Source organism: Syzygium oleosum, unplaced genomic scaffold, assembly GCF_021117445.2.
Source record: "Syzygium oleosum isolate NSW1041296 unplaced genomic scaffold, Sole_v2.1 Sole_v2.06, whole genome shotgun sequence".
In the NCBI taxonomy this organism is placed as follows: Eukaryota; Viridiplantae; Streptophyta; class Magnoliopsida; order Myrtales; family Myrtaceae; genus Syzygium; species Syzygium oleosum.
This window is the reverse complement of record NW_026607490.1, coordinates 10,315,536-10,342,486: the sequence shown is the minus strand read 5'-3', so window position 1 is coordinate 10,342,486 and position 26,951 is coordinate 10,315,536. Positions and strand designations below refer to the sequence as shown.

The 26,951-nt window shown below is 40.0% G+C and overlaps 1 protein-coding gene across 2 annotated transcripts in view; it reads left to right on the top strand.

Annotated features, from left to right (window-relative positions):
• The first annotated feature begins 9,014 nt into the window (after window positions 1-9,014).
• Window positions 9,015-26,951, top strand: part of LOC115694382 (protein ILITYHIA) — a 30,753-nt gene continuing 12,816 nt past the window's right edge. The window contains exons 1-28 of one of the 2 annotated variants that reach the window (XM_056312158.1): window positions 9,015-9,369; window positions 9,815-10,191; window positions 10,311-10,442; window positions 10,549-10,930; window positions 11,021-11,167; window positions 11,308-11,492; window positions 11,582-11,708; window positions 11,827-11,900; window positions 12,014-12,090; window positions 12,182-12,218; window positions 12,311-12,468; window positions 13,127-13,310; window positions 14,804-14,872; window positions 15,441-15,560; window positions 15,652-15,711; window positions 16,915-17,040; window positions 17,122-17,221; window positions 17,309-17,478; window positions 17,951-18,256; window positions 18,341-18,457; window positions 18,573-18,674; window positions 18,759-18,908; window positions 22,027-22,191; window positions 22,353-22,529; window positions 23,258-23,380; window positions 23,552-23,632; window positions 23,711-23,827; window positions 26,339-26,511. In XM_056312158.1, coding sequence (XP_056168133.1) covers window positions 9,255-9,369; window positions 9,815-10,191; window positions 10,311-10,442; window positions 10,549-10,930; window positions 11,021-11,167; window positions 11,308-11,492; window positions 11,582-11,708; window positions 11,827-11,900; window positions 12,014-12,090; window positions 12,182-12,218; window positions 12,311-12,468; window positions 13,127-13,310; window positions 14,804-14,872; window positions 15,441-15,560; window positions 15,652-15,711; window positions 16,915-17,040; window positions 17,122-17,221; window positions 17,309-17,478; window positions 17,951-18,256; window positions 18,341-18,457; window positions 18,573-18,674; window positions 18,759-18,908; window positions 22,027-22,191; window positions 22,353-22,529; window positions 23,258-23,380; window positions 23,552-23,632; window positions 23,711-23,827; window positions 26,339-26,511 — 4,151 coding nt within the window. In that variant the 5' untranslated portion in view covers window positions 9,015-9,254. Of the gene's footprint in view, window positions 9,370-9,814; window positions 10,192-10,310; window positions 10,443-10,548; window positions 10,931-11,020; window positions 11,168-11,307; window positions 11,493-11,581; window positions 11,709-11,826; window positions 11,901-12,013; window positions 12,091-12,181; window positions 12,219-12,310; window positions 12,469-13,126; window positions 13,311-14,794; window positions 14,873-15,440; window positions 15,561-15,651; window positions 15,712-16,914; window positions 17,041-17,121; window positions 17,222-17,308; window positions 17,479-17,950; window positions 18,257-18,340; window positions 18,458-18,572; window positions 18,675-18,758; window positions 18,909-22,026; window positions 22,192-22,352; window positions 22,530-23,257; window positions 23,381-23,551; window positions 23,633-23,710; window positions 23,828-26,338; window positions 26,512-26,951 lie in introns of both variants that reach the window. The other variant, XM_056312156.1, reaches the window with a different exon arrangement.

The window sequence follows — 26,951 nt, the reverse complement described above, 5'->3', positions numbered from 1 at the left end:
ATTAGTTTTGGATAAATTTGTCATAGGTGTACCAGTTTGAAGTTTTTTATGGTAAAAAAATTAGTTTAGAGTAAAATTGTTACATGTGTATCAGTTTGAGGTTTTTCGTGGTATTAACCCTTCTTGATATGCGATTGACTTCATATCAACATAAATTGAGAAAACAATTTCTTCCAAATTGGTAACGAGGGCAATGTAATAAGGGGGTTATGGGGGCTTGGCCTCCGCGAGGAGAAGTTATTATGAAACAAGAGATTCAAAACTAAAATGTAGAAGTCAGCAAAGGATGTATATTATATACGTATCGTGATTGGTCGACTGTACCGTGGTGCTTGTGAAACAAATACATACGATACTTTTTTTGTCCACGAGACCTACTAGGGTAAGATAGAGAGAGGTCACACATGATCAACATCAATGAGCTGTCTTAAGGACTTGACCTGCCCCTCAAGAATAATTTGTAGCCCATTAACTATCGACCCCACCAATTGCCCATAACATGGGTCCATGCATTGCCCAACAATTGCCTGAAGGCCGGTCATGGCCTTTGAGCACCTCTACCCCCCTAAAGAGCCTTATGAGTAATTTTGCTCATAGCAGGAGGAGACATTCACAATGTTTGATATAGCACTACATCTCTAAAAAAATGTAGAAATTAACCCGTCACCACCATAATAGGCCACTATCCTACCATCGAAAGTTGATAGGGCATAAATTTGATGCTATGTCAAAAACAGTGTTTAGAAAAATTACAGAGTCAAACCCTACAAAATCTTAAAGGGTCAGCAGCTACTCTCTCGCAGCTCTCATGCTGACTTGTAGCTGAACTTGATTTCAGCTAGGATGAACCTGCGTTAACAATGAATCTAGAAAAACAGCCCCGCTTGCCTCTTTGGAAGCTATTATGATGTATGGAGTAATTGCTGAGTTTCATTATGTTCATCATATGGCCTAGGCATTGGTACTTTAAGAGACACGGGCCTAAAACCCTAAATCACTCCTCTAGTCAACCCTCCTAATTGGGTGTCACTCGTGGACCACCGAAGTATGAGGTGATAAATTAATTATATACGGTGCCAAGCCAACTACTTTACTTAAATAGTTTTCCTTTTCAGCGTGCCTTAGCTGGAGAAACAAGCAGTTGAACTAACACCCTTTCCAATTGATGATCTCCCATTGAATTGCTGTGTATAAGATTGCCCTACTTTTCAGGCTCTGATTAATTGCCAACGATTGGAGAACTTTTCTAGGAAGCCATGCATGCGATCCACTTCCGTGTGACAAACGGATATGTAATTGACCATGTGTCGGTCATCCGAGAAGAAGTTATTAAGTGATATATAACAAATGGATTGAGTCGAATTTAGACCGTTGAAAATGATGAGTCTCACCAGATTTGATGATCCAAATTTAGTTTAGTACATTTACAGAGTTCATGAAATAACTTCTTGTCATGGGACTGCAAAATTTTAAAAGATTCCTCCTTCAAAAAGCTTAGTCAATAACTTCTCATCATGCTCATTTTGTTGTAACTGATGGTTGGGGTCTCCCATATATTGGGATCCAAATCTAACAATGTCTATGACATTTGGTTCATAGACATGGAGAGCATATGATAATTCAGGTCAATGGGAAAAGAGATGTTCAAAGTAGACTATCACGATCGACCTCCAATTTTGTAAACATTAAAAACGGGGGTTTCACCTAGTATGCGCTAAGTCTAGATCTGGGACTTAAACTCGGGCTCTTCTAAGCACATATCATATCACGACTTAAGGTTTAGGTTTTTAACCTGCAAGTAATTTTTATCTAGGAGTCGTCACTAATCGGTTTTGGGTGGATCGATTAGAAACCCAAGTAAGGTGACGGGAGAATCACCCTACTCCTATGAACCAGAGATTAAATGAGTTCGGGGACTTTGTTACACTAGTTGAATAATTAATGCCCTTTTGGAACCTTTTTATCCTGTTCATTTCAGAAAATATTTGTCAGGCAATTTTGGATTGATTTTAGGACCTTTATCCTAACATGTGAAGTGATTAAGCGAGTGCACAATCATTAGTGATTAACAGTCAAGATAGATATGCAGTCTAGGGTTCTAACCCTAACTAAGGTGACAACATTTAAAACAGGGCAATTTATGCAATTAAAAATAACATGCATAATAATAATACAACAGTAGCAAAGATAACGTGCAAAATACTACCATATAGTTCTATATGATTATCTGATTTAAGCCACGATTATTAATCAAATAATTCACATAATTTAGAAAAATATTCAAAAATACTAATTTCTAAACTATTTCCTAATTTTATAAGAAATAATAAAAAATGATTTTTTTTATATATTTTTATTATTTATAAATAATAATAATAATAATAACGATTTTTTTTAAAAAATTAAATTTTTAAAATTTTTTTATTACAAATAATATAATATTAAATATAATAATCAACTGGGTCGGGTCGGAGGACTCGGGTCGAGTCAAATCCGACCTAGGTCAACGAACTCGACCCTAAATTCGACCCAGGTCAACGAACCCGACCCTAAGGCATTGACTAGGATTGGATCTCTGAATCCGAACCGGGTCGGGGTCAATCCGGGTTGTTGACCCGAATCCGACCCGAATCTGCCCCTTCACAGACCCAAATCGCCTGTTTTGTTTTTTTTTTCTTCTCGGTCTCCCCTGTTTCTCGCGAACCCACTCGGCTGGCGCTCTCGCCGAACCGCCGAGAGGTTCCGGTGTCGACCAGGCCCCCACGACAGACGATGTCGGATCTTGACGAGCTATGGCCGACGACCACGACCACCCAACTAATAAAAATTATTTGAACGATACCGAAGATACTAAAATCTATCTAATAAATTACTTTTCACGGTGATGTGATACTTAGTTATTTAAGCTAATGGTGTGACATTCCGAAATTTCGCCCATTTGGGATTTATGAAATAGCTGATTTTATTAATGTGCTTGTAGGCAGTCTTGCCCGGAACTGATTATTCCTGGGATACTAACCTATAGGGAAAGGCTAATGAGGGATTTAAATTCGCATGACTAGAGAGAATTCGATCGCGGACTGACTTTCGATCAGAAAATCGTCGAGGTGACATTTTGAGCCAGTGTAGGCCGATCTTAGGATAGTGATGGGCCGATTCGTTATTGTCATACACGTGGATCACGGGTGATTCCGTTTGACCCCGAAATGAATTGACGAACGATCCAGAACCTATTCCAAACGATCGTACTCATCGGAACTAGTGATCGACCCTCGCGATTTTATTGACGACCGAAGTCGTTACGGTCTGAATAAATTGCACGTGACTCGATTTAGTATCAGTCACGGGTTGATTTTGCGAATTTCCCGGAAAGCCGCCCGTTAGTCAGAGATATGCACGAGTTACATTATATAGAATTTAATTATTAAATTTAGACCAAATTGGGCATCGGAAAATTAGGAAGTCACGGCAGAACGTTAGGACGACGTTGCGGGTGTAACGTGCGATTTTTGGGTGTGCCCGAATCCTTCAGAAAAATTCAATTTGGGCAAGAAAATGAGAAAGTGACCATTTTACCCCTAAGGATTTCTAAAGGGCTAGTTATAAAGGACAAGGGCATTTTGGTAATTTTGCCCTCAAATTTGGAAAAGACAATTTTGCCCTTGAACTTTTTGAGAAATTACAAGATTGCCCTTGGATATTTTGGATGAGATTCGATCTAGGCTATCGATTTCAAGATAAGATCGAATCTGGACCGTCGGATGAAAAGCTTAGAGAGGGGCATTTTGGTCATTTGGCAAAAAGTGGTCAAAACTTGGAAATTAAGTTAGACCTCTCTCTCTCACTCTCTCGGCTCCATCTCCATCTCTCTCCCTTCCGATTTCTCTCCCTCCCGTGAGCTACCCTCTCGCCGTGTCGCCGCCGTCCCGGACCGCCGCCGCACCACGCCGCCCATCGCCGCCGTTCCACCGCACCACCGCCTCACCCCCTCCTCCGTGACTCTCTCTCTCGGTCTCTCTTGGCCGTGAGCCTCACCGGCCCAAGCCGTGAGCCGCCGCCGACCGCCCAAGCCACTGCCGTCGCCGCCGCTTGCCGTACATCGCCGCCGCCGCAAGCCGCCGTTAGATCTCGGGTTTTGCCGCCGCTTTCGCTCTAACCGCGATAGTTTAGAGCTAGGTAAGTTTATCCTAAACTTTATCTAGTATATCGGGTTGTTTCGGGCCTAGATAGACGCGGTTCGGTATGGTTTTACGGGCGAAGTTGATATGCGGGGCCTAGGATTGAATTTGGGGAGTTTTGACGAAAATTTTAGAGGCCAATCAATGCTGTGATTGCATGTTTGGTATGCTGTGAGGTGCTGTTGGAGACGCGGTTTGTACCGTTAAGTCCGGCTCGGGATTTCACGCAAGTGTCGTGAAGAGCCGGAAGTGTAATATTGTGATTTTGAGTGCAGAAAATACTGTTTGCTGGCTGTGATGTGCCGTGTGAAGTACTGTAGGTTGCTGTTGGGTGCGAGACGGGTACCATTAGGTCCGTCTCGGAATTCTGTGAAAGTCCCGTGAAGGACTGAAATTGATTTGAAAACGTTTGGGTATGGAAAAATGCGGATTTGTGCGCGAATGCACGTTTGTGATGCGATTATGTGGTTGTGGGTGCAATTGTGTGCAAGGAAATTAATGTGAACGTGTGTAAGTGCGAGAATGTGGGATCGGGCCGAGATATTATAAGCTCGGGTCGCGATCATGTAGGTCAGTCGCATTTGGCGCTGGCTGAGGTATGAGAAAGCGGGAAAAATTGAGATTGGCCCGAGGCACGACTAGCTCGGATGAGATCGGGATCGGGCCGAGACATTATAAGCTCAGGCTGTGATCACGTAGGCCTGTCGCATTTGGTGCGGGCTGAGGCAAGAAAGTGAATGTGGGATCAGGCCGAGACATTCTAGGCTCGGGCCTTGATCACGTAGGCCTGTCGCATTTGGCGAAGACTGAGGAAAGTGTGAACGTGGGATCGGACCGAGGCGTGTGATGCTCAGGGCGCGATCGAGTGGGCCAGAGGCGTGTTTACGCGGGCCGGGAAAGTGATGGAATGTGCGCGGGTACGATAAGAAAGAGAAATGGGAACGATGTGTTTGCGCGAGATCGAGCGTGAATTGTGGGGTTTGAATTATTGCGTGAGCGATGTATAATTGATTGAACATGAGAATTATATGTGGTCGTTGTGAACTAACGTGCAGGTTGCGTATGATGAGAGTCCGGATTAATGTGATTGTTTGATTGGTGTTTGTGTTGATTGCTTGATAGTGTGTCTATAAGTGTTTGGAATAACGTGGTAGCCTAGGTAGGGTTTAGGTTGCAACTTATTGAGAAGTGTCTCATGGTTGTATCAACCAAACCATTTCAGAGCCTCCGCCTGAGCCATGAACATATTGAGGCCGACTTGGAGCCGTTGGGTGAACAAACAGCTGAGGAGGATTCATGTGGTGATGCCGAGGACAGTGAGTCAGAGTGGACGCCTCCGAGAGGGCGTAGGGACTAGTTCTGAGAGCGAGGCAACAGTTTGAGAGTGTCCCATTTTTGGATAATGCTGATCTAGGATGCTGATCCTTTTTGTATTTTGGAAGTTAATAGTTACTGGTTCGGTGTGCTTGTAAATAATAATGGATATTATAAATCTTTGGAAGTGTAATGTGTGTCTATATATATATATATATATATATATATATATATATGTTGGCGGTTCGGCAATCTAGTTATTCCTGGTAGTCTCTAATTTTATTGTCTGGGATTTTATAATTGTTTCCGCCGCGAATCAACTCTGATGGGAACATTGGGTCGGCGACGTGTTCCTGGGACGTCGCACTGATTCGACCGACGTAGAGGGAAGTCATGGGCTCGATGGGGTTCGGGGCATGACAAATGGCACTTTAAGCATCCAACACAATTTTGTCGCATCGCATAAACAAATTGAAGAGACACCTCTTGTGTTTTCTTGGTCGGATACACCTCTTTTGTATGTACATGATATGGAGTTTATATCGATTCACCAATTTAAATATCGAAAATGATTAGTAATTATATATTTGTTGAAGATATTACCCAAATCTTGACGAATAAGATCGGATATTGTGTAACTTTCATTAATTTGAAATCTCTAATATGATTCGAGAAAAAAGAAAGATTTAAGATTATTCTCATGCTATGTCAAGCCTAGCTAAAAAGCAGGTTGAAACGATCTAATCCAAAAATGTCCGGTTCGAGTCAAGCTAACCTTTTAATGGCCCGTTGGGAAAAAGGTCCGCCCTTACCCTAATTTTCAGGGCGGGTCGAAAAAAAAAATCCTCCACTAGTATCTTATTGTTGGGGTGGGTTATTGGATCCAAGTTTGCTTTTACCGGGTGTAGTTCAAAGGGAATATATATGCTTAAGTCATTAACGAAATCTTCGCTTTTGTTTTGTGAGTGTATACGAGTGCCAAGAACAAGCTCATCAAAGCCAAAAGAAGGGATAATTATACAAAAAGTCTTATACCTATTGTACGGCGGCCAATTCAGTCGTAAGCATTTCAATTATACAAATTTAACCACTGGGGGTTTACCCCAGTGGCCATCCTTCTCACTTGAGAAGGGGGAGGTGGGGAGTTCGAATCCCCACCTTCGCAGGGGGTAGGGGTGGGGCCGCGTAGTTTAAGATGTGGGTTTCGACGCCCATGCCCTGCAAGAGGTGGGGCGCAAATCTGAGTGTGTATCGTGAGTGAGAGATAGAGTAGGACTAACCAAAAATTTTTTTTTTGTCAATTTAGTCCTAAACCTTTTGACGATTTGCCAATTTAGTCATAAACCTTTCAATTATGTCAATTTGGTCATAAAACCTTTTGAAATTCTGCCAATTTAATCCCCAACCTATTATTTGAATAATTGGCCGAAAAGACTACATTGACGAATCATTAAAAGGTTTAGGATTAAATTGACAAATTTTCAAAAGATTTAGGACTAATTTGATATAATTTAAAGGTTTAGAACTGAATTGGGCGCCGTACAATAAGTGTAGGACTTTTTGTACAATTGTCTAGCCAAAAGAATACAAATGTGCAATTTGTCATTAATGTGGCAGGAAAAAGGAGTGTTTGATACTGAAGAGGGTCAAAAGAGATTTCTTCATTCATGAAGGTTTTTCGTTCATCGATCTATATTTTACATGTCAAAGAGATGGCGATAGCAAAACCACTAGATGCTATCAAATGAACGATACCGAACGATGTTACAGAAATTTTGAGGATGGGTTGCTAGAGAATTAGGAAGTATCCTTTCATGTATCCAAATAAAACTTGGGTCTCTTTAACGTGTAGTCCATTGAATTCGAGAGCTTACTCGAACTGCCTATAGAGAGACAATCTCGAGACGTGTTCGTTGAGAGGAGTTTGCATGATCGACTATGAAAGACAATTTGGTGGCCTAATCACGACATTTGATGATGTGTAGAAGTCAATCCACGGCTATACATGATGCTATATATGTCGACTATTGTGGACACTTCTTGGAGAGATGGCCAAAGTTAGATCAACGCAAAGGAATTAGGCATAAAAACTGACTCTTTGCTTGATCAGTTAGAGATTAATGCTATCACTACAAAACAGAAATTTGTATGAGTAGCCGAAATGCAGATGTTGAAACAGACGCGCGCGTGCGTAGAAACTCTGTCAAAAGCAAGATTGATAGGAAGTTATATGCTGCCATACCAATACAGTTTCTATGATGATGCCGAGGAGTTTAACGCATCCCGCCTTTGGTATATTTTTTCCTAATTTAGCATGACAAAATCAATATATTCGAAAAAGAGATAACATCGGCCCTGCCTTACCGCCCTATGAAAACCCCCCTGCCGTGTTGCCCTTAAAATATCTCCGATCCGGTCCAGGTGTTTCAAGTTGGCGGTTCCACATATGGAACTGGGAACCAAACTGAAAATCACTTAGAATCGGGAACCGAATCGATGCCTCGGGAACTGCCTAGAACAGGCTGGTTCAGTCCAAGTGGTTCTTTTTGCACACCTCTACTTGCTACGCTGCCCCCCAAAATCTCTCCCACACCCCGTCAGGGGCAGTACCCGAACCGACTGGGTCGGGGACCTGACGGCCCATGCCGATCCATCATTGAAAGCACGAGCTCTCACAAAACACCACAAGAAGCGAGAGAACTCGTTTCAACGGGCCTAGGCCAAAGGCCCGAAACGAATGGGCCCAAAGCCCGTCGTCTTCTCCGAGCCTCTCGCGACTTTGCACGATTCTCTTACTCTCTCTTTGCGCGTGCCTGCGCAGCCCTTCTCTCTTCCCATTGTCTCCTAGGCTATTGCTACAAAACAAAATTTGTGTGTAACCAAATTGCATATGCTGAAACAGACGCGCATGCGCGTATAAACTCACTCAAGAGCAAGATTGACCGGAAGTTACGTGCTGCCTTACCAATACAGTATCTATGGTAATGCTGAGGAGTTTTTAACGCATCCCCCTTTTGGTAATTTTTTTCCTAATTTAAGATAATAAAATTAGTATATTCAAAAGAGAAGACATCGGCCCTGCCTTTCCACTCTACGAAAACCCACCCGCCGCACCGTCCTTAAAATATCTCTCATCCGGTCTGGGTGGGCGGTCCCACACATGGAACCAGGAACAGACAGAAAATTACCGGTTTCAATTTTTTGGAATCGGAAACTTAGACCGATGCCCCTCGGAATTGCCCAAAACAGGTCGGCCCGTTTGGCTCACACCCCTACTTGCTGCGCCGCCCCCCAAAAATCTCCCCCCCTGTCGGGGCCGGTACCCGAACCGACCGGGGGCGGGACCCGATGGGGCCCCCATGCCGATCCATCATCGGAAGCGCGAAGCTCTCACGAGACACCACGAGAAGCGAGAGGACTCGTTTCAAAGGGGCCTGGGCCGAAGGCCCTAAACTAATGGGCCCGAAGCCCGTCGTCTTCTCCGAGCCTCTCACGACGCTGCAATGCCTGCGCAGCCCCTCCCTCTCTCTCTCTGCACATGTGCCTGCGCAGCCCCTCTCTCTTCCCACCGTCTCCTCAGCTGACGTTTTCTGCTGCTCTTTCGCGACTTCCATCTTCGTCACTCTCTCCCAGCGAAAAGCAGTGCGCAGCGTAAAACCCTAAGCCTAACGACGGCAGCTCGAGTTTTCCCCTCTCTTCCGAGCTGAACATTGAGCGTCGGAGGCCCTCCTCCGAGCTGGGCATCCTCCTCACCCTTCGGGAATGGCGGATTCGCTCGAGCGCCTGGCCTCCGTTGCCGGATTGGTCTCCACCATGTCCACCAAGGAACGCGTCAGGATATTCCGAGATGAACTCCCGCCCTTGTCGAGCAATCTAGGTAGTCGAGCGTGAATTCGATTCGGTTTTGATCCGCATTTGCAGTGGTTCTGGTATTTTGGGAATGCGTGAATGCCATGGGGAGAGGGAAAAAAGGGAAGGGAGAGAGGAGGCTTGCGTTTCAGGATTCGTGAGAGCGTATATGGGTTGATGTAAAGATGCTACTTTTATGTTGTTGGTGGGTCAACCAATCAAGGGTGTGTGTTCATTGTGGATTTTAAACGTGGGGTGTCATATGCTATCGTTGGTCAGTCGGGTTCTTTTCTTGAGGTTGTAGGCTCAGAAGTCTTGGGAATTTTATGTTGTTTTGTCCTGGTTCATGTCGAATTCTGGTCTTCCTTTATCACATTGACTGTTTGGATGCGTTGTAATTTAGCCTTCTGAGGTTGGTGCATGTTCATCAACCTGGGAGTTTTGTTTAAATGATCATTCTATTGGCTGTGCAGAGATGTCTGCTGAGATCGCATCGCAATTGGTAGAAATCATCTTTAAAACTCTGTTCCTGTATGAGGATCTGCGGTCAAGGAAAGCGGTCGATGCGGTGATTGTGAAGGCTCTTGGCGAGGCTGCATTCATGAAGTGTTTTGCTGCTACCCTTGTTCAGTTTATGGATAAGCTGCTTAAAGCTCAATCTCATGTGGGTTGTTACAGGCTTCTTAAGTGGTCGTGCATCCTCTTGAGTTGTAGTCAATTCGCTGCAGTTTCGAGGAATGCTGTGTGTAGGGTCGCTGCAGTGCAGGCATCTTTACTCCCGCTTGTTATGCGACAGTCGTTTCGGCAGCGAAGAGCTTGCAAGAAGTTATTTTTTCAGTTATTTAGTCAGGTTTAGCTCTTCTTCGGCTTAAATAACTTTTTTAATTTTTAATCTTTGTAAGACATGAGATTCTCTAGGTTATAATTAATTTTTTGTGGGTATGAATTTGTTTATTTCTTATATTTCAGTCAAAGGACATGTACAAAATCTTTATAGAGGAATTACAGAATGGAAGGATCTCTTACAAAGATAGCCCTGAAATTATATTGTTGTTGCTGGAATTTGCAAGCGATAGTCCTTCTTTATTTGAAGAATACAAGGTGAGGACAATATTTAGTTTTCTGGGCGTTTTCAATTGTTTTATCTGATAGTCTTTTTAACTTCTTTTGTTGCCTTTGTTTTGTCTCGATGCTCTGCTTTGGGCAGTCAGTAATTCTTGGTGTATATGCTAAAGCTGTTCTAAATGCGAGAGAAAAACCAGCACAAGGTCTTAGTGAAGTGTTTCACCCACTCTTTAGACACTTGTCTCATGAAGACTTTCAAACTACCATTATTCCATCTGCTGTTAAAATGCTAAAGCGTAACCCGGAGATTGTGCTGGAATCTGTTGGAATTCTCTTAAACTCAGTCAATCTTGACTTGAGCAAGTATTCTTCGGAAATTATCTCCGTGGTATTATCCCAAGCTCGCCATGCAGAGGAAGGAAGAAGGGTCGGTGCTTTGACCATAATCAGGTGTTTGAGTCAGAAATCTAGTAATCCGGATGCTTTAGAATCAATGGTCAATGACGTGAAAGCTGTCATTGGAGGTTTGTTATCCTCTCTGTCATTTCTTTTGGGGTATAAGACTGGGTTTAGCAATATGGTTTCATAATTATTTCAAATGGCTTTGTCAACAGGGTCAGAGGGGAGACTTGCATTCCCTTACCAGAGAATTGGAATGATCACTGCATTGCAAGAACTGTCAGTTGCTCCTGAAGGAAAGTACATTAAGAGTCTATCTCAAAGCATTTGCAGCTTTCTTTTGAATTGCTACAAAGGTGAAGGTATGTGTTGCTCCTGATGCCCTGTTTTCCTTTTTCATTTTGCCTTTTCTATGTTGGTATTGGTTGGTATTTCTCTGTGCCTCCGACATGTTGTCAGCATTGCCAATGTGCTGATGTCATCTCCCCTCTTTAATTGAAAGGAAACGAGGAGGTGAAATTAGCAGTTCTATCTGCTATAGCCTCCTGGGCTGCTCGATCATCTGAAGCTGTTCAACCAGATTTAGTTGCTTTCTTTGCTTCTGGCCTAAAGGAGAAGGAAGCTTTGAGAAGGGCACATCTTCGTTGCCTGAGAGTTATCTGTGAAAATGCTGATGTTGTTATGCAGGTGATTGGGCATATTGTTATGTATTTCACTCGAGTGTTGGTTTTCATGTCAAACTTTTACTTAGGCAAACTTTTCTGATAAACTTTCAGATATCTTCATTGTTTGGGCCTCTCATCCAACTGGTTAAAACTGGTTTTACTAAACCAGTGCAGCGGTTGGATGGTGTTTATGCACTTCTTTTGGTTGGAAAGATTGCAGCCATCGATATTAAAGCAGGTATGACAGAATGGTGGGGAAAATATGTCAAGGCGAATCCTCATACCCTGCACTTCTTTTGCCTTGCCATTGTTTTTGGCTTGTTCTTGAGTTCATTTTCTGCCATCTGCTCTTTCAGAGGAGACTGTGACAAAGGAAAAGATATGGTCCTTGGTCTCTCAAAATGAACCTTCTCTTATTCCCATATCTATGGTAGCTCTCTCTTGGATCTCTTTCTTCTGTTTATTGTTTTTTTAATTTATTAACTAATAGTTGAATGTAAGATCTCTAAATGTTAACACCAATCATTGATCTTTCACTACAAGGTCTCCAAACTACCAGTGGAGGATTGCATGGCGTGCATCGATCTTTTTGAGGTTTTGCTTGTGGAACATCAGCACAGGTTAGACATGTGCACCAGTCACAATTATAAAAGTTTGTATGTTTGTCTACAGGGAAGACTGATTGGAGTCAATTGGTTTGTTGTCTTGCAGAGTGTTGGAAGCCTTCTCAGATAGGTTACTAGTACAGGTAGTACAGGTTCATGACATTATTCTTGTTGATGATATTGATTTCCCTCCATGTAGAGGAACTGGTTTTCATTAATGGTTGATTGGATGCAGTTGATACTCTTTTTGATTTGTCATTCAAGTTGGGACGTTCGAAAAGTGACTCATGATGCTACCAGAAAGATAATTTCAGCTCTACCGCTATTATCTGAAGCTCTTTTGCTTGAGCTCACTAGGTTCCTATCCAACATTGGTGAAGGTGCTGCTACAAGGTACTATACGGCTGTGATGGATATGAGACTCTGGTTGCCTTTATTGTTTATGTCAAGGTGAAAAAATTTCGAGCAAAGAGTTATATGCAAAATGAATGGTGATATGATCGATTGCCTTTGATGATTTGGTGATTTTTTTCCAAATCCAATAATCCCTCTTTAGTTTAGTTACATGGTGTTTGCAACAACTCTTTTTCTGTTTGGTGGCATTTCTAACTTTATGCCTTCTTCTTTAGAGGTTTCTGTCCTATAGCCAGTGGGTGTGAGTAAATATCATTGGAGGTTGTTGAACGTGGTGTAATATTTCTAAGATGTCACCCAACTTTCAATTTTTTCAATCTGGTCACTCAACTTTGCTTCTACTTTCAAACAGGTCACTCTGTCTGTCCTATTACCGGCAATCTCTAGTGAAAATTGAGCTAAATTGGATTATATCTCAGTAGCTATTAAAGAAAATTAATCTAAGGTTAGGTGATCATGGAAGAAATGTTTCGGACATATTTCTGGTGGATCCTTGTACAGAATGACTTGATTGAAAGTAAACATTGTCAAGGGTCCTATTAAAAAATGGAAAGTTTGAGTGACCTATTTGAAACTTGGACAAAGATCAATAACCCTTGATATATTTTACATTGATCTAACTTTGTATAATCCCTAGTGACACAGAAAATACACTGGATACACACTTGCCTAATGTTCCTGCGGTGGAGGTTCTGGTGAAGGCTTTCATCATGGTGTCCTCTGCAACTTTGGCAGCTGCTCCAAGTGTGTGTGTGCAAGTCATCCTCTGTGCACATCATCCATACATAATTGGCTCTGGCAAAAGAGATACAGTTTGGAAGGTAAGCCGTTAAGAAGTTTTTTGACACTGATGGAAGATTTTAAGGGTGTGTTTGGCAACCATTATGTTCCCAGAAACAATTTCAGGTCAAAAATGATTCTTTTTTATTCTAGCCCGGGACCAATTTCTAAGCATTTGAAGATGTTTGGTAACTGCCCAAAATTTCTATTCTTGGAATAGAAAAAGAACAAAAATGCGTTTGGTAACTGCACAAAATTTCTTTTTATTAATAATATTTTAATAATATTTTGAATTTTTTAATATTTCTTTTTTTTTATTTTTCTTTCCTTGGCCATGGCTAGGCCGCAGGCGTTGGCGACCGGCCACAAGCCAAGGCCGGCAAGTGCATCGCGGCCCTTGCCGGCTTCGGCAAGGGCTGGACCCTTGCCGCCGCCCTTGCCAGATTTGGTGAGGGCGGCTAGCGGCCTGGGCGAGGGTCGCCCTCGGCAGCTTGGGTGAGGGTCGCCCTTGCCAGATCCAGCGAGGGCGGCCCTAGCCTATGGCCGGCGGCTGGTGACCGGCCACGGGCTAGGAAGAAGAAGAAGAATAAAAAAAAAATTTCTTTTCCATTTCTGATTTTTGTTCCCTTTTGCTTTTTGATTATGTACCAAAACTGATTATGGGAACAAATTTTTGCAAATTTGTGCCCGGGAACAAAAAATTTACCAAACGGATTTCTGTTCCAAGACTGATTCTGAGAACAAAAGAATAGAAATAGTTACTGTTTGGCTGGTTGCCAAACGCGCCCTAAGCATGGAAAACAATCAAAACATGTGTTCAGTCCCTTTCCAGGCAAGGTGATTTTTGAGAAAATTTTGCTGTATCTGGGATGGTGTATCATTATGCGTCAGAAATTTAATAATTGGAAAATGCTATCAGTTTTCATGTTTCAAAATATGTTCGCTATCCCACAGTATTTTGGCTTGAAATAAATAAAATGTCTAAAGTAGTTGTTTCATAAAGCTCATTATCACTATTGGCACTTTGTAGAATACCAACTACAATTCACAGAATGAGCACCTTGCTCCTAGCTCCCTCATTTCCCCCTCCCTTTCTTTTTTTTCATGTTCCGTTTGTTTTAACAATAGTTATTGCACATGATTTCGCTAGGTTTGCATCATGAAAGTATGAGCATACTTGAAGCTTAGTCTATCGATATTGCGGTCATTGGGAATTTCTTTGAACATGCAAGGTTAAAGATGACTATAGCTTTGGAAAGTGGAAAAATTCTGAAAATGATTTTGAGAGATGGAGGGCGAAGGGGATGTGGGGGTTGTTTGGTGGACACTTTCACAAATTCCTCTATCAATAAATGAGACCCCACCCATTAGGTTAATAGCCAATTATATGTTGAAAATTTGAATGCAATGGCATGGGGGGCTAACCTATTGCTTATGCATATTTTCCCTCAGATTTTATGTTTATAAATGTAGTGATGCATTGATTTATTGAATATGGCTTATAACTTTCTTGTTTGTTTTCTAGAGGCTTCAGAAGTGTCTAAAAACGCTCGGTGTTGATATCATTGGCATTATTTCTGCTGATGTGCCAAACGTGTGTAAGGTAAGTTGCACTATCCTGGCAATAATCTGTATGAATTGGTGTAGATATTGTTGACATTTTTTTTTTCTGTGTGAAGGTTTTTAAAGGTGTGTTTTTTTTTTCTTTAGAAAAACAGAAGGCAATTCTGTTTCACTTTATTCATAAGATCTATAATATTATTCAAAACAAAATTATAGATGTGGATATGTAAATTTACAAGTCATCATTTGTATATTTTGAAAGGTTTCATGTGTTGCGTGTTTAATAAAAGTCGAAGTGTGTGGGCCACAAGATTTGCAAAAAAAAAAAAAAAAAAAAAAACAGGAAAAAACAAGAAGTAAATAACAAAAGCAATTGGAGGTGCACCTTTATCAACGTGCTTGCTTTTTCTGAACTATAGTACTGCATGGATTGGAAAGGAAATGTGGGTGATTTTAAGTCGAGAATCACTGCTTGATAATTCCTTATGGGGCATGGCCAACATTGTTTTCTTTGGGTTACGTTAGACAGAAGTTGCGGATTTCCATTACAAAAGCTTTGGAAATCCACATTTCTTGGGTACCTTCTGATGGCTTTACTCTGTCTCCAGGATTTATTGGGACCAAGGGGATTGATGAATGCTAATCAACTGGAACAGCAGGCTGCTATATCGTCATTGGCAACCTTGATGTCAATTGTACCTGGTGATACTTACCTAGAGTTTGAAAAGGTTTTAACATGATCTCCTTTAATCTTATCCTGAATGAATCCTTTTTCTGCTTTATTGCTGGCTAAACTAATTTCTGTTTTTCTTTTCCCAGCATTTGAATAATCACCCTCATCGCCATTCCCATGATATGCTCTCAGAAAGTGACATACAGGTAATAGTGATTGGCTGTCGGTCTTAATTCATTGCATATTATTACAAGGCTGTGCTGAAGTTGCCCTCTTAATTCAACACTGATTCACCTGTTTGTGTAATATGTACAAGTACATACGAATGCTCGATAGAATGATTATTATCTTTTCCACCTTATGCATGGGCTACTATATATGTTCTTGAGGAGTTTTGCTTATGGTGGCATGTGTCATGACAGTCGTTCTATACATTGTAATTGAGGTAGTAGGGGGCAAAGTTAATGATATTACCTTGGCAATGTTGGAATTAGTGGTTGTAGTTTACTCAAGACATTGGAATAGGCATGAAAAGCTTTTGATAGTGGCTGGTGTCTTTGGGGTTCTTTATTCCTTATTTTCTTGTTATAGATTTTGATGGTGGCTGGAGTCGTTTGGGTTCTTATTTCCTTATTTTATTTTCATGTTTTGGTGGGAGGTTTAGGCATAGTTTTGTTGGAACGTGTCATTATCTGTATACTCGGTACTGCTTTCCTTATTCATGCAACTTCCAGTAGTGGCAATATATTGTCTGTTATGGCTAAGTTATTGAAACGGTCTGCGAAGTGTGAACTTAATAGACTAATTTGCCATCATCAGGATTGTAGAAGAGATGCTATTAACTGATTTAGCTATAATGACCAGAGATTGACCCATGGTGCATTTGAGTGCTTACACTGAGTGTGGGAAATTACATGGATACAGAAGAAACTTGAGAGGGTGGATGAAGAAGCAATTTCATCAAGATCTAACTGTTCTGAGATACTGTGATTGTTGCTTATGTGCATTTTCGACCAATAAAATTACTGCAATTATTGTATATGCAATTTTAATATCTTTATTAACTCGTTCTGTTTTCTTTTTTTAAAAATTTTATTGTCAGATGGATTCTGCATCATTACTTAGTCAACTATAATTATTTTTTATATTGAGGAGTTGTGAATCCTCTTGAATTTTCCTTGGCATTCGAAGCTTGATAATATCTTTTCGTGGAAGTCTTGTCAACATGAAATTTCTTGATGGCTTACTTGGAGAAATACACGACATTATTATCCAATTGAGCCTTTTTGAAAGCTCACTTCTGTTTTGTTGTTTTTAGATATGTATCTTACTCTTATTCTGCTTTTTTTGTCGTTTAGTTGTCTTGCATATCTTCTTCTGAATTGCATGGGCTTCATCTATTTTTTCAGATTTTCCAAACTCCTGATGGAGTACTCTCCAGTGAGCAAGGAGTATATGTTGCTGAATCAGTTACCTCTAAGAACACAAAACTTGCGAAGGGCCGGTTTCGGATGTATGAGGATGAAGATGGGATGGTGACCATTAGTCATTCCTCGATTGTTTGACTCTTACAGTTGTGTGCAGATCAATATTGACTGGCTTTAACTTTGTTTTAGGATGATGTTGCCACTAAACATGGGGTGAGGAGAGATCCGGCTAATAGAGAAGTTTCAGTTGGTGGGAAACGTGATTCTGGCAAGCCAACAAAGAAAACAGGTTTTACTTTCTTTGTGAGAATATTTTGGTTTCGTAATTACCTACTTGTTTTAACACAAATCACCGACATGGTTTGTATGAGTCCAGATAAAGCGAAAAGTGCAAAAGAAGAGGCACGGGAATTGTTGCTGAAGGAAGAGGCATCTATACGTGAGAGGGTCAAGGGAATACAAGAAATCCTAACTTTGATGCTTAGAGCTCTTGGAGAGATGGCCATTGCCAATCCTGTGTTTGCTCACAGTAAACTGCCTTCTGTGGTGCGTATCCTATGAGTATACTGTGAATCGATGAGGACCGATTTCAGCCATCTGCTTGTGCTTTCTTCTATCATTCATGTTAACGTTATTCCATAGTTAACACTGGTTTTATATCCACATACCTTATTCATCTAATAAACTTAAGCTTTTGGAAATTGAATGAGTGATAATCGGGTGATGGATCATCAATTGATTGAAACAAATCCGACTTTGACGACGTGTAAAAGGTTTTTTAACCTATACATTTTGCTATTAGATGGAGAAGGGCAAATGCAATAAGTCCAGCATGAAACTTGTTGACAAATGATGTAGGATGACATTAGCAATTCCTGCTGTTTCCATGGCATTTATTTTTGCTTGATTAGTGCTTTTTCTTGCTTTTGTCGTTGGAGTTTTCTGACCATGCTTTTTTTGTTATCTGTATAGCTCTTGCTGTATGAGAGACTTAGCTGTGGTTCTCATTTTCTTTCAGGTTAGGTTTGTCAATCCATTATTACGGTCGCTAGTTGTTGGTGATGTGGCGTATGAAACCCTGGTGAAGCTCTCCCGATGTATCGCATCTCCTCTCTGCAATTGGGCCATTGATATTGCTGCTGCTCTTCGCCTGATTGTGACAGAGGATAACGACATGCTTTTGAATTGGAGGATTCCATCTGTTGATGGAGGGGAGGCGAATGAAACTCCGTCATTGGGTCTTTTTGAGCGTGTAATAAATGGTTTATCCATATCATGCAAATCGGGCGCTCTTCCTGTAGATTCCTTCACTTTTGTTTTTCCGGTAAGGATAGCGTATATCTTTATTAGTGTGCACATTTACTTGTATCGATCAACTTAATACAAGGTGACTATGATTTGTATCCAGATAATGGAGAGGATTCTGTTGTCATCCAAGAAGACTGGCCTCCACGATGATGTGCTCCAAATCATCAATTTACATTTGGATCCTCTGTTGCCCCTTCCTCGACTTCGAATGATATCGGTTGCGTATTTCTACAATTTAATCTGCATAAGAGATAGTCCATTTTCTTTCCATGTTGCTTCCATTTCCTTTGACTTAATTTTTAGCTCACTATATTTTAGTCTCTTGCTTTCAGGCTCTTTATAATGTCTTGAGCGTTGTTCCTGCTTATCAAGCTTTAGTTGGATCAGCATTAAATGAACTATGTCTTGGTCTGCAACCAGATGAAGTTGCTTCAGTGAGTTCCCTTACTTTTTTTGATGGACAATCTAACGCATTGCTGGAGTTAATTTTCTTTTCTGATAGTTCTTGTATTTCACAGGCATTATATGGAGTTTATGCTAAAGATGTTCATGTAAGGATGGCTTGCTTAATTGCTGTAAAATGCATTCCATCCGTTGCTAGTCGCGCTCTTCCTGAGGATGTTGAGATTGCGACAAGGGTTTGGATTGCATTACATGATGCTGAGAAGGTTAACATGCTTTGTCTTGTCCTCTTGATGATATTGCTTAAACTTGATCTTGCATAAGCAAATCTGCTGTACCTTTAAGCTATTGCTATGAGTAATTGGGACCAGGTCGCAATTGCTAAATCTAAATATAGGAAAAATACTAATCCTAAGAAGAAAAGATGACGGGTAAGATGGATTTTTCATATCAAAAGCATCTTTCTTGCCTTGTGATCCAATTAATCATCTGAATTGACGGAGAAATGCTGTAGAGACTAAAGATGGCAATAACTCTCAAGTTGTGTTGAGTTTTGTGCATAAAGATTGTCCTTCATCTATCTCAGGGAATTCTGTAGTTAAATGTTCTATAGAAATATAGTGAGAAAAATCAATGCCTTTTTGTTATTGTAGTAGCAAAATCAAACGGATAGGATAAATTGTCTAAGAATCATGTTTCTTGCAAACACAAACTTCTAAAATTTGTTCCAGATTTCATGGATTGAATGGGGGAATTTTTTGTTTGCATGCTTCTAGTGAAAGGTTAATACAAATTCTTTTATTTGACACCACCTTCCTCTGGTTGGCGCCAGCTAAAAGCTGTTTGAGAGGATAATGACTTGTTTCTATTATGTTTTTCAATGAAGGAATTACAATATATATGCTTAACATAACGTAAAATCCTCTAAACACAATATTACAATTCTACCCTCCTTATCATATTTCTAACACTCCCCCTCAAGTTGGGACGTAGATATCAAATAGTCCCAACTTGTTACATAGGAAACTCACTCTATTCCCCCGTAGAGATTTAGTAAAAATATCCGCTAGTTGATCCTCTGTCCTTGCATGTTGAAGAGTGATTTCCCCTTTCTGGACCTTCTCTCGTATAAAGTGACAGTCAACCTCAATATGTTTGGTTCGCTCATGGAAAACAGGATTGTTCGCAATATGGATAGCTGATTGATTATCACAATATAATGTTGATGGATATGATGTTGACACACCAATTTCTGAAAATAACATCCTTAACCAGAGCAATTCACCTCTGTATATTTTGCCTCAGCACTTGATCGAGAAACCACATGTTGTTTCTTACTTTTCCAGGCAACTAAATTGCCTCCAAGAAATACGCAATACCCTGATGTAGATCTTCTATCAGTAGGGCATCCAACCCAGTCTGCATCAGAGTATCCTGTAGTGTTCAGATGACCATGACTCTTAAAAAGTAATCCTTTACCTGGTGTTCCCTTCAAGTACTTAATAATTCGCTGTACAGCATCCCAGTGAGTAGTGCGAGGAGAACTCATAAACTGACTCACTACACTGACGGAAAATGATATATCAGGTCTTGTGACAGTGAGATAGTTCAATTTATCCACTAACCTTCGATATTGCATTGGATCATGTAACAGTTCTCCATGTTCTGCATCAAGCTTCACATTAGGCTCCATAGGTGTATCAACTGGTTTTGCTCCAAGAAATCCAACCTCATTCAGAATATCAATTACGTATTTTCGTTGTGATAAATTGATACCTACCTGTGAATAGGCAACTTCAATCCCAAGAAAATATCGTAGACGTTCCAAATCTTTAGTATCGAATTCTGTATGTAGAAACTGTTTAAGTCGTTGGATACCGTCTGAATCACTACCAGTGATAATAATATCATCCACATATACCACTAGAAGTACACAACCAGTTGAGGATACAGAACTAAATACTGAATGATCAACCTGACACTGTTTTAACCCAAACTTGGTAACTGCATCAGTGAACTTACCGAACCAAGCACGAGGAGATTGTTTAAGTCCATATAAGGCCTTCTGTAAACGACATACCAGATTCTTCCCCTGAGCGACAAACCCAGGTGGTTGCTCCATATGGACTTCTTCAACTAAATCTCCATGTAAAAAGGCATTTTTTAGGTCCAATTGATGAAGATGCCAGCCAAAGTGCGCTGCTAGGGAAATAAAAACACGAACAGTTGGAATTTTGGCAATAGGTGAGAAAGTGTCATCATAATCAATACCATATGTTTGAGTATATCCTTTGGCAATCAACCTAGCTTTCAATCGATCAAGGGTACCATCAGGGTGAATTTTAATAGTAAAAACCCAACGACAACCAACAGGTTGTTTCCCATTAGGTAAGTGAGTGAGTTGCCAAGTACGATTCTCAAGAAGTGCCTTCATTTCATCTTCCATGGCGTGCCGCCATCCAGGATGAGCAAGAGCTTCAGCAACACTGCTAGGCACAGAGATAATGAGCATAACGATCAGAATAATGAGCGTAACGATCCCTAGGACGACCAACACAAGATCTTGTACCTTTTCGAAGAGCAATGGGTTGATCAGGATCGGAGGATGGTGCGACAATTGGTGGAGGAATAGATGAATCAAATGTCTGTGGGACCTGTACCATCGTGGTAGGAACTGCGTTACGCCAATGATATGTGTGCTCAGCAAACTGAAATCCTGTCGATGGTGCTGGAGGTACAGAGAGTGGAGAAAGTGCAGGGAGGATGGCGAGCAACATCGCACGAGCAGCAGAAGAGCACGCGCGAACGCGAGGTTCGCGCAAGCAGAGCGCGATGGTCGCCTGTGTGAGTGCGAGATTCGCGCAAGCACAGCGCGAGGGTCGCGTGAGGGTGGAGCCCGCCGCGGCGGCAACAATGGCTGACAGTTCTGGCGGCTAGACAACGGCGACAAGTGGATTAGGGTTAAGAGCTGAGCTCTGATACCATGTTTGAGAGGATAATGAATTGTTTCTATTATGTTTTTCAATGAAGGAATTACAATATATATGCTTAACATAACGTAATGCCCTCTAAACACAATATTACAATTCTACCCTCCTTATCATATTTCTAACAAAAGCAATAAAAGAGGACAATCCATTTAGACTAATAGTGTGTGATTGCATGTGCTTGATTTGGGACCACTATTTTCTCTTGGCCATTTTGGCTATTGATTTGTCCTTTCTGAATGTATTCTTTATTCTTGGATTCTGTGGTTCTATCATTTTGTGTCTTTTAGGGAATTGCTTCAGCAGTATCTTTGTGTTTATCTAATAAACATTTTTTCAAATCTTTTGCTGTATAGAAGATATTTATAATGTGACCTCAACTTTATATATTCATCAGTCAGTTGCAGAAGTGGCTGAAGATATATGGGATCGCTATGGACATGATTTTGGGACCAACTATTCCGGACTTTTCAAAGCACTTTGTCATGTCAATTACAATGTGAGATTAGCCGCAGCAGAGGCATTAGCTGCTGCTTTGGATGAAAAACCAGACTCCATACAGGTAAGCCTGTGTTTAGCTTCCCCTTGGGAATATGGAGTCTATTCTTCTCTTTATTATAATGTATTTCTTCCAGTCTTTTTTGTTTTCTTTTTGAATGTTGTCTTCATTGCTAGGTTTGTTGATTAAACCTTGACGTGTCAGTTTCCCATGGTGTATTTCAGGAATCTCTTTCGACACTTTTTTCATTGTACATCCGTGAAGCTGGTTTTAGTGATGAAAATGTCGATTCTGGTTGGCTTAGCCGACAAGGAATAGCGTTAGCATTACATTCTGTGGCTGACGTGTTGAGGACGAAGGATCTTCCTGTTGTTATGACTTTCCTGATCTCGCGAGCTCTGGTAATTTCTTAGATTTCGTTATGGAGTTGAGTTTGGGTCCTTGATCTTGTTTTCTTGGTTGAGTTGGTTCTTTACTTTTCTGATGTCTCAACATGTATTTAGCACTTTGTATTGACTCTTGCTGTAACACTGTGACAGTTGCTATTGTCATATTCACTTTATAGTAGCTTCCAAACCAGATTGAGGGATAAAAAAATCGATAAGATGCAGTTGCAATTTGCTACTGCTTTGGTTTTTTTCATATGTCTGCATTATTAAGGGGCAGCGATTGTAGTTCAAGAAAGCAAATGGTGACACCTTATAACATTTGTTTTGATGTACGAATCTACACAATTTCTAGGGACATGATGCTGGGTGCCATGGACGCATTTTAGGCAAGCTTGGTTTTCTCAATGGGGCCTAGAGATGGTCAACAGTCAGTAGTATATATTTCGTTGCAAATAAATTCTGGACATTCAAAGAACCCTCAAGCTTCAGTAGGAATGCTACGCAGCTTTAATTAAGGATGTTGGTGTCAATATGTGTCCTGGCAAATGACTCATCTCTATATAAAATTAAAACACATGACATGGACTTGGCGAGTATCCAGATGTTGGAGATAGATATTCCAAAGAATCATTGTAATACATGTCCTGGGAGATTTCGTACTTGGAAAGTTTGAGAAATGTTCTTCATAAACTACCTTAATAATGACAAGTTTCATCTTATGATGTTTCTCAATGCTGCAGGCTGATCCCAATGCTGATGTTCGGGGAAGGATGATTAATGCTGGCGTTATGGTTATCGATAAGCATGGAAGGGAAAACGTTGGGTTGCTGTTTCCAATTTTTGAGAACTACTTGAATAAAAAGGTGGATCACGCATATATTTAACACCATTGATTGGTTGTAAAAAATCTGGATTTGTTTTTGTTGGGTACCAGATTTGATACTCTTACAAATGGAACTACTGAAAGTTGCTACTATCAGTTCTTCTTTTGAACATTCAATGAGGTCTGTTAGCTGTTTTTGTTTCTTATGTAGGCATCTGATGAGGAAAAGTATGATTTGGTCCGGGAAGGTGTTGTTATTTTCACTGGAGCCTTAGCGAAACACCTGGCGAAGGTTAAAATTACCTGCTTTTCCATCCTCTTTACTTCCTTAAATTTTTGTTATTGTTGATGCATGAAATTTTTGGAACAGGATGATCCCAAAGTTCACACGGTCGTGGAGAAATTGTTGGATGTGTTAAATACACCATCTGAAGCTGTACAACGTGCAGTCGCAAGCTGTCTATCTCCTTTAATGCAATCAAAGCAAGTATGTCATCGTGTCTAATTGGCTGGAGTTTTTGTTGCTCTTTCTATTTAGATTATGGTTTGTCTTGTAAGAGAGCTCTTCGGTTTTTGCTTATTTCCACTAGGGTGTTCATGGTTCGGTTTGGAGGTATTTTCAACCCAAACCGAACTTATTGATATGGGATAAACTCAATCCAAATCCAAACCAAATAAATAAAGTTACAGCTCAATCCAAGTCAATAACTTAGGTTTGTTATCAATTTGGTTTGGTTCCAAACCATTGCCATCAAGCCAATTTAGAAGTATGAAGTTTAATACATACTTAGACTATCTAACTTCAACATGCAATGTAAATTAAAACAAGAAGCACCTATTTCTACACACTTTATTTGAATAAGGATTATATTCACAATTAAATCAAATTAATTGTTAGTAACGTACAAAGAAAAATATAATTTAACTAATGGAAGAACACAAAAAATCGCAGAATACTCTTTCGTAAATCTTATTTGAGATTAATAATCAATTGATAATGGCCAACGAGAGAAGTAAAAATCCTTCATATAATAGTATAGAGCAATCATGATAGGAAGAACTTATTTGGTTGGGTTAAGTCTACAAAATTTAATAGTCAGAAGGAAATAAATATATTTATTATACTTATCTGTTTGGTTCGGTATTGTCGGTTTCCTAAGTTATAAACCAAAACCAAACCAATAAACCAAACTTATTGGTTTGGTTGGGTCTACTTTATCGGTTTTAGGTTTCTTTAAAACACATTTTCAGGTATCATAGATGGGGCAGCAAGTGTTAGGGATGACGTCCTGGGATGATTTTCTGGGGAACAATAGAAAAGTTTCCATAGCTGACAAAAAAGGGTCTCATGTCTAATAATATCTTAAGTAACTTTTTGGGTCTGTTGGATGTTACAGAGGAACTTGATTTATTGGTTTTCAAACCATTCTACGCTGATTACATGACTGTTTTTGTTTTCCTGCTGCATCTGTTAATAAGTAGTGACTCTTGCAACATCTTTTAATAAGTGGCGATTCTTCTTTGCTAAGCGTTTTAGTTTATTTTCCATGATGTAGACTTCAGTTATTTTGAGGTCCATAGTAATAAACAATTCTGACTGAAAGGAATACTATCGCATTTCTATGTTTTTCTTTTTTCTTTTCCAATCCGTGTGTTATAAACAAGGATAAAACCAAAGTTTGATTGTTTTCACTAATGTATGTGAACTTGGTAAATTGTGATTTGTAAATTGGTTTCACTATACTAAAAATTTCTATCATTTTCTATTTGAACGTCGCTTCGTATAGCAGTTCTTTCTTGCATAGGTTTTAAACTATTTTCAAGAAACAAACAGGTGAAAAGCAACTTAACTATTCTAATATCTTTAGATGACAAGCATGATGAAGACTGTGTAGGATGACAAATTGAAAAGATTTTCCAAGTGACACTATATTCTTAATTCAAAATTGAAATATAAAGCGGTTTTTCTTATTATATTTCAAAAAGGCTTTTAGCTATTGGTAAGATGCCCGAGGGAAAATTAGATTGTACATTGTCTTGGACTTAAAGTAGGCAAAAACAATTGTGTACATATTCCATGGAAGTTAGTTTTTCATTTCATTTTCAGCCAAAAGAATTGTTACCATTGCTGTCTTAGAAATTCTAAACTGACTGAAGAATTTCCGTGAAGGATGGAGACCTGTGAAATGTGTTCTTCATATTAGCGAATCAGTGAGGAATTATAGTGTTTAATTTGTTGTCAACCAAATGGGAGCAGAAGTTCTGCAAATGATTATTTAATTTGACAACTTCTTCTCAAATGCGATTTTGAAAACAAATTGGGAGGCAAAATGTCATTAAGAGAATGCTTCACAAAAGCTTCTGGTAAAATCTGAAAACTTATTAGCCAAGTGATCCAGTATTGTACTTTGAGATGATTCCTGTGCTAACAGGCGGAAGCCCTGCATCTACTGTTATTTTGTTTTATTTTCAAGTAGCATATGCTTCCAGTGATTCTACCTCTAACCTTGGTATGGAAGAGAAATTAATCCTATGCTGTTTGTGGTATGTAGTATAAAACTGATAGAGAACTGTATAATGAATATATAATATTGCAAGATCCAAAGATTAGTTGACATGGGAGGGTAGACCGGGTAATGTTCCATTAGACGAAATGTGATAGATCTAACCTTGGTAGTGATTCACTTTTTACCAATGAGTATGAGTTGATGGCAATGTGATAGATCATCATCTAAGTTGTTGTAGTTGATGTATTTGGCATAATGATTCTTTCTTTGAATTTTTTATTATTAAAAAAAATTATATCTCTGTTTGTAAAACTGATTTGTCTATAAGTGCATTTGTTGGTGGGTAATAGGTATGATTTGAATGCAAGGGTTGCCCTTCTTTTCTCGTTATCAGAGGAAATGTTTGAAGATCAAAGATATTGTTGTAAATCTTTTCAGTATTAATTTTCCTGGTCCTCTTATATTATAGTTTAACCATGTAAAATTGACAGGATGACGCACAAGTGCTGCTCTCTAGACTGTTGGATCAGCTCCTAAAGAGTGATAAATATGGGGAACGCCGTGGGGCAGCTTTTGGACTTGCTGGTGCCGTTAAGGGATTTGGGTTATCTTGCTTGAAGAAGTATGGGATTGTGGCTTCGCTGCGAGTAGCTCTTGTAGATAGGTTGGTTCTCAGCAGCTCTAAGTAAACTACTTCGTTTTCTTACTTTACTGGTCAAAGAGAAGACATCTCTTCACTATTTGCAAATGTGTCGGCTAGAGAAGTATCAGATAATGAGAAATTGCACATTCCATGGTGCAATCTGTAATTATCTTTGTTTAATATTATATGTCGTTCTGAGCCACGACAAAAATCTATCCTATTAAGAAATCTCAAACGGATTTCAGAGGCAACATTCCAATGGAAATCATTTATTACACTGATCTGATGTACAACTAGGTGATTTCACTAGGCTTTCTTCTGCTGTTATCAATAATAAATCTCTACATTATATAGAAGACAGCTTGCTGTAGTCATCTTGTTCATATTGCTTCCCCTGTTTTTGCCTGTCTATTTTTTTTCATACGTCCTATTTTGTCCAGTTAAGCCTCTTTATTTTTCGA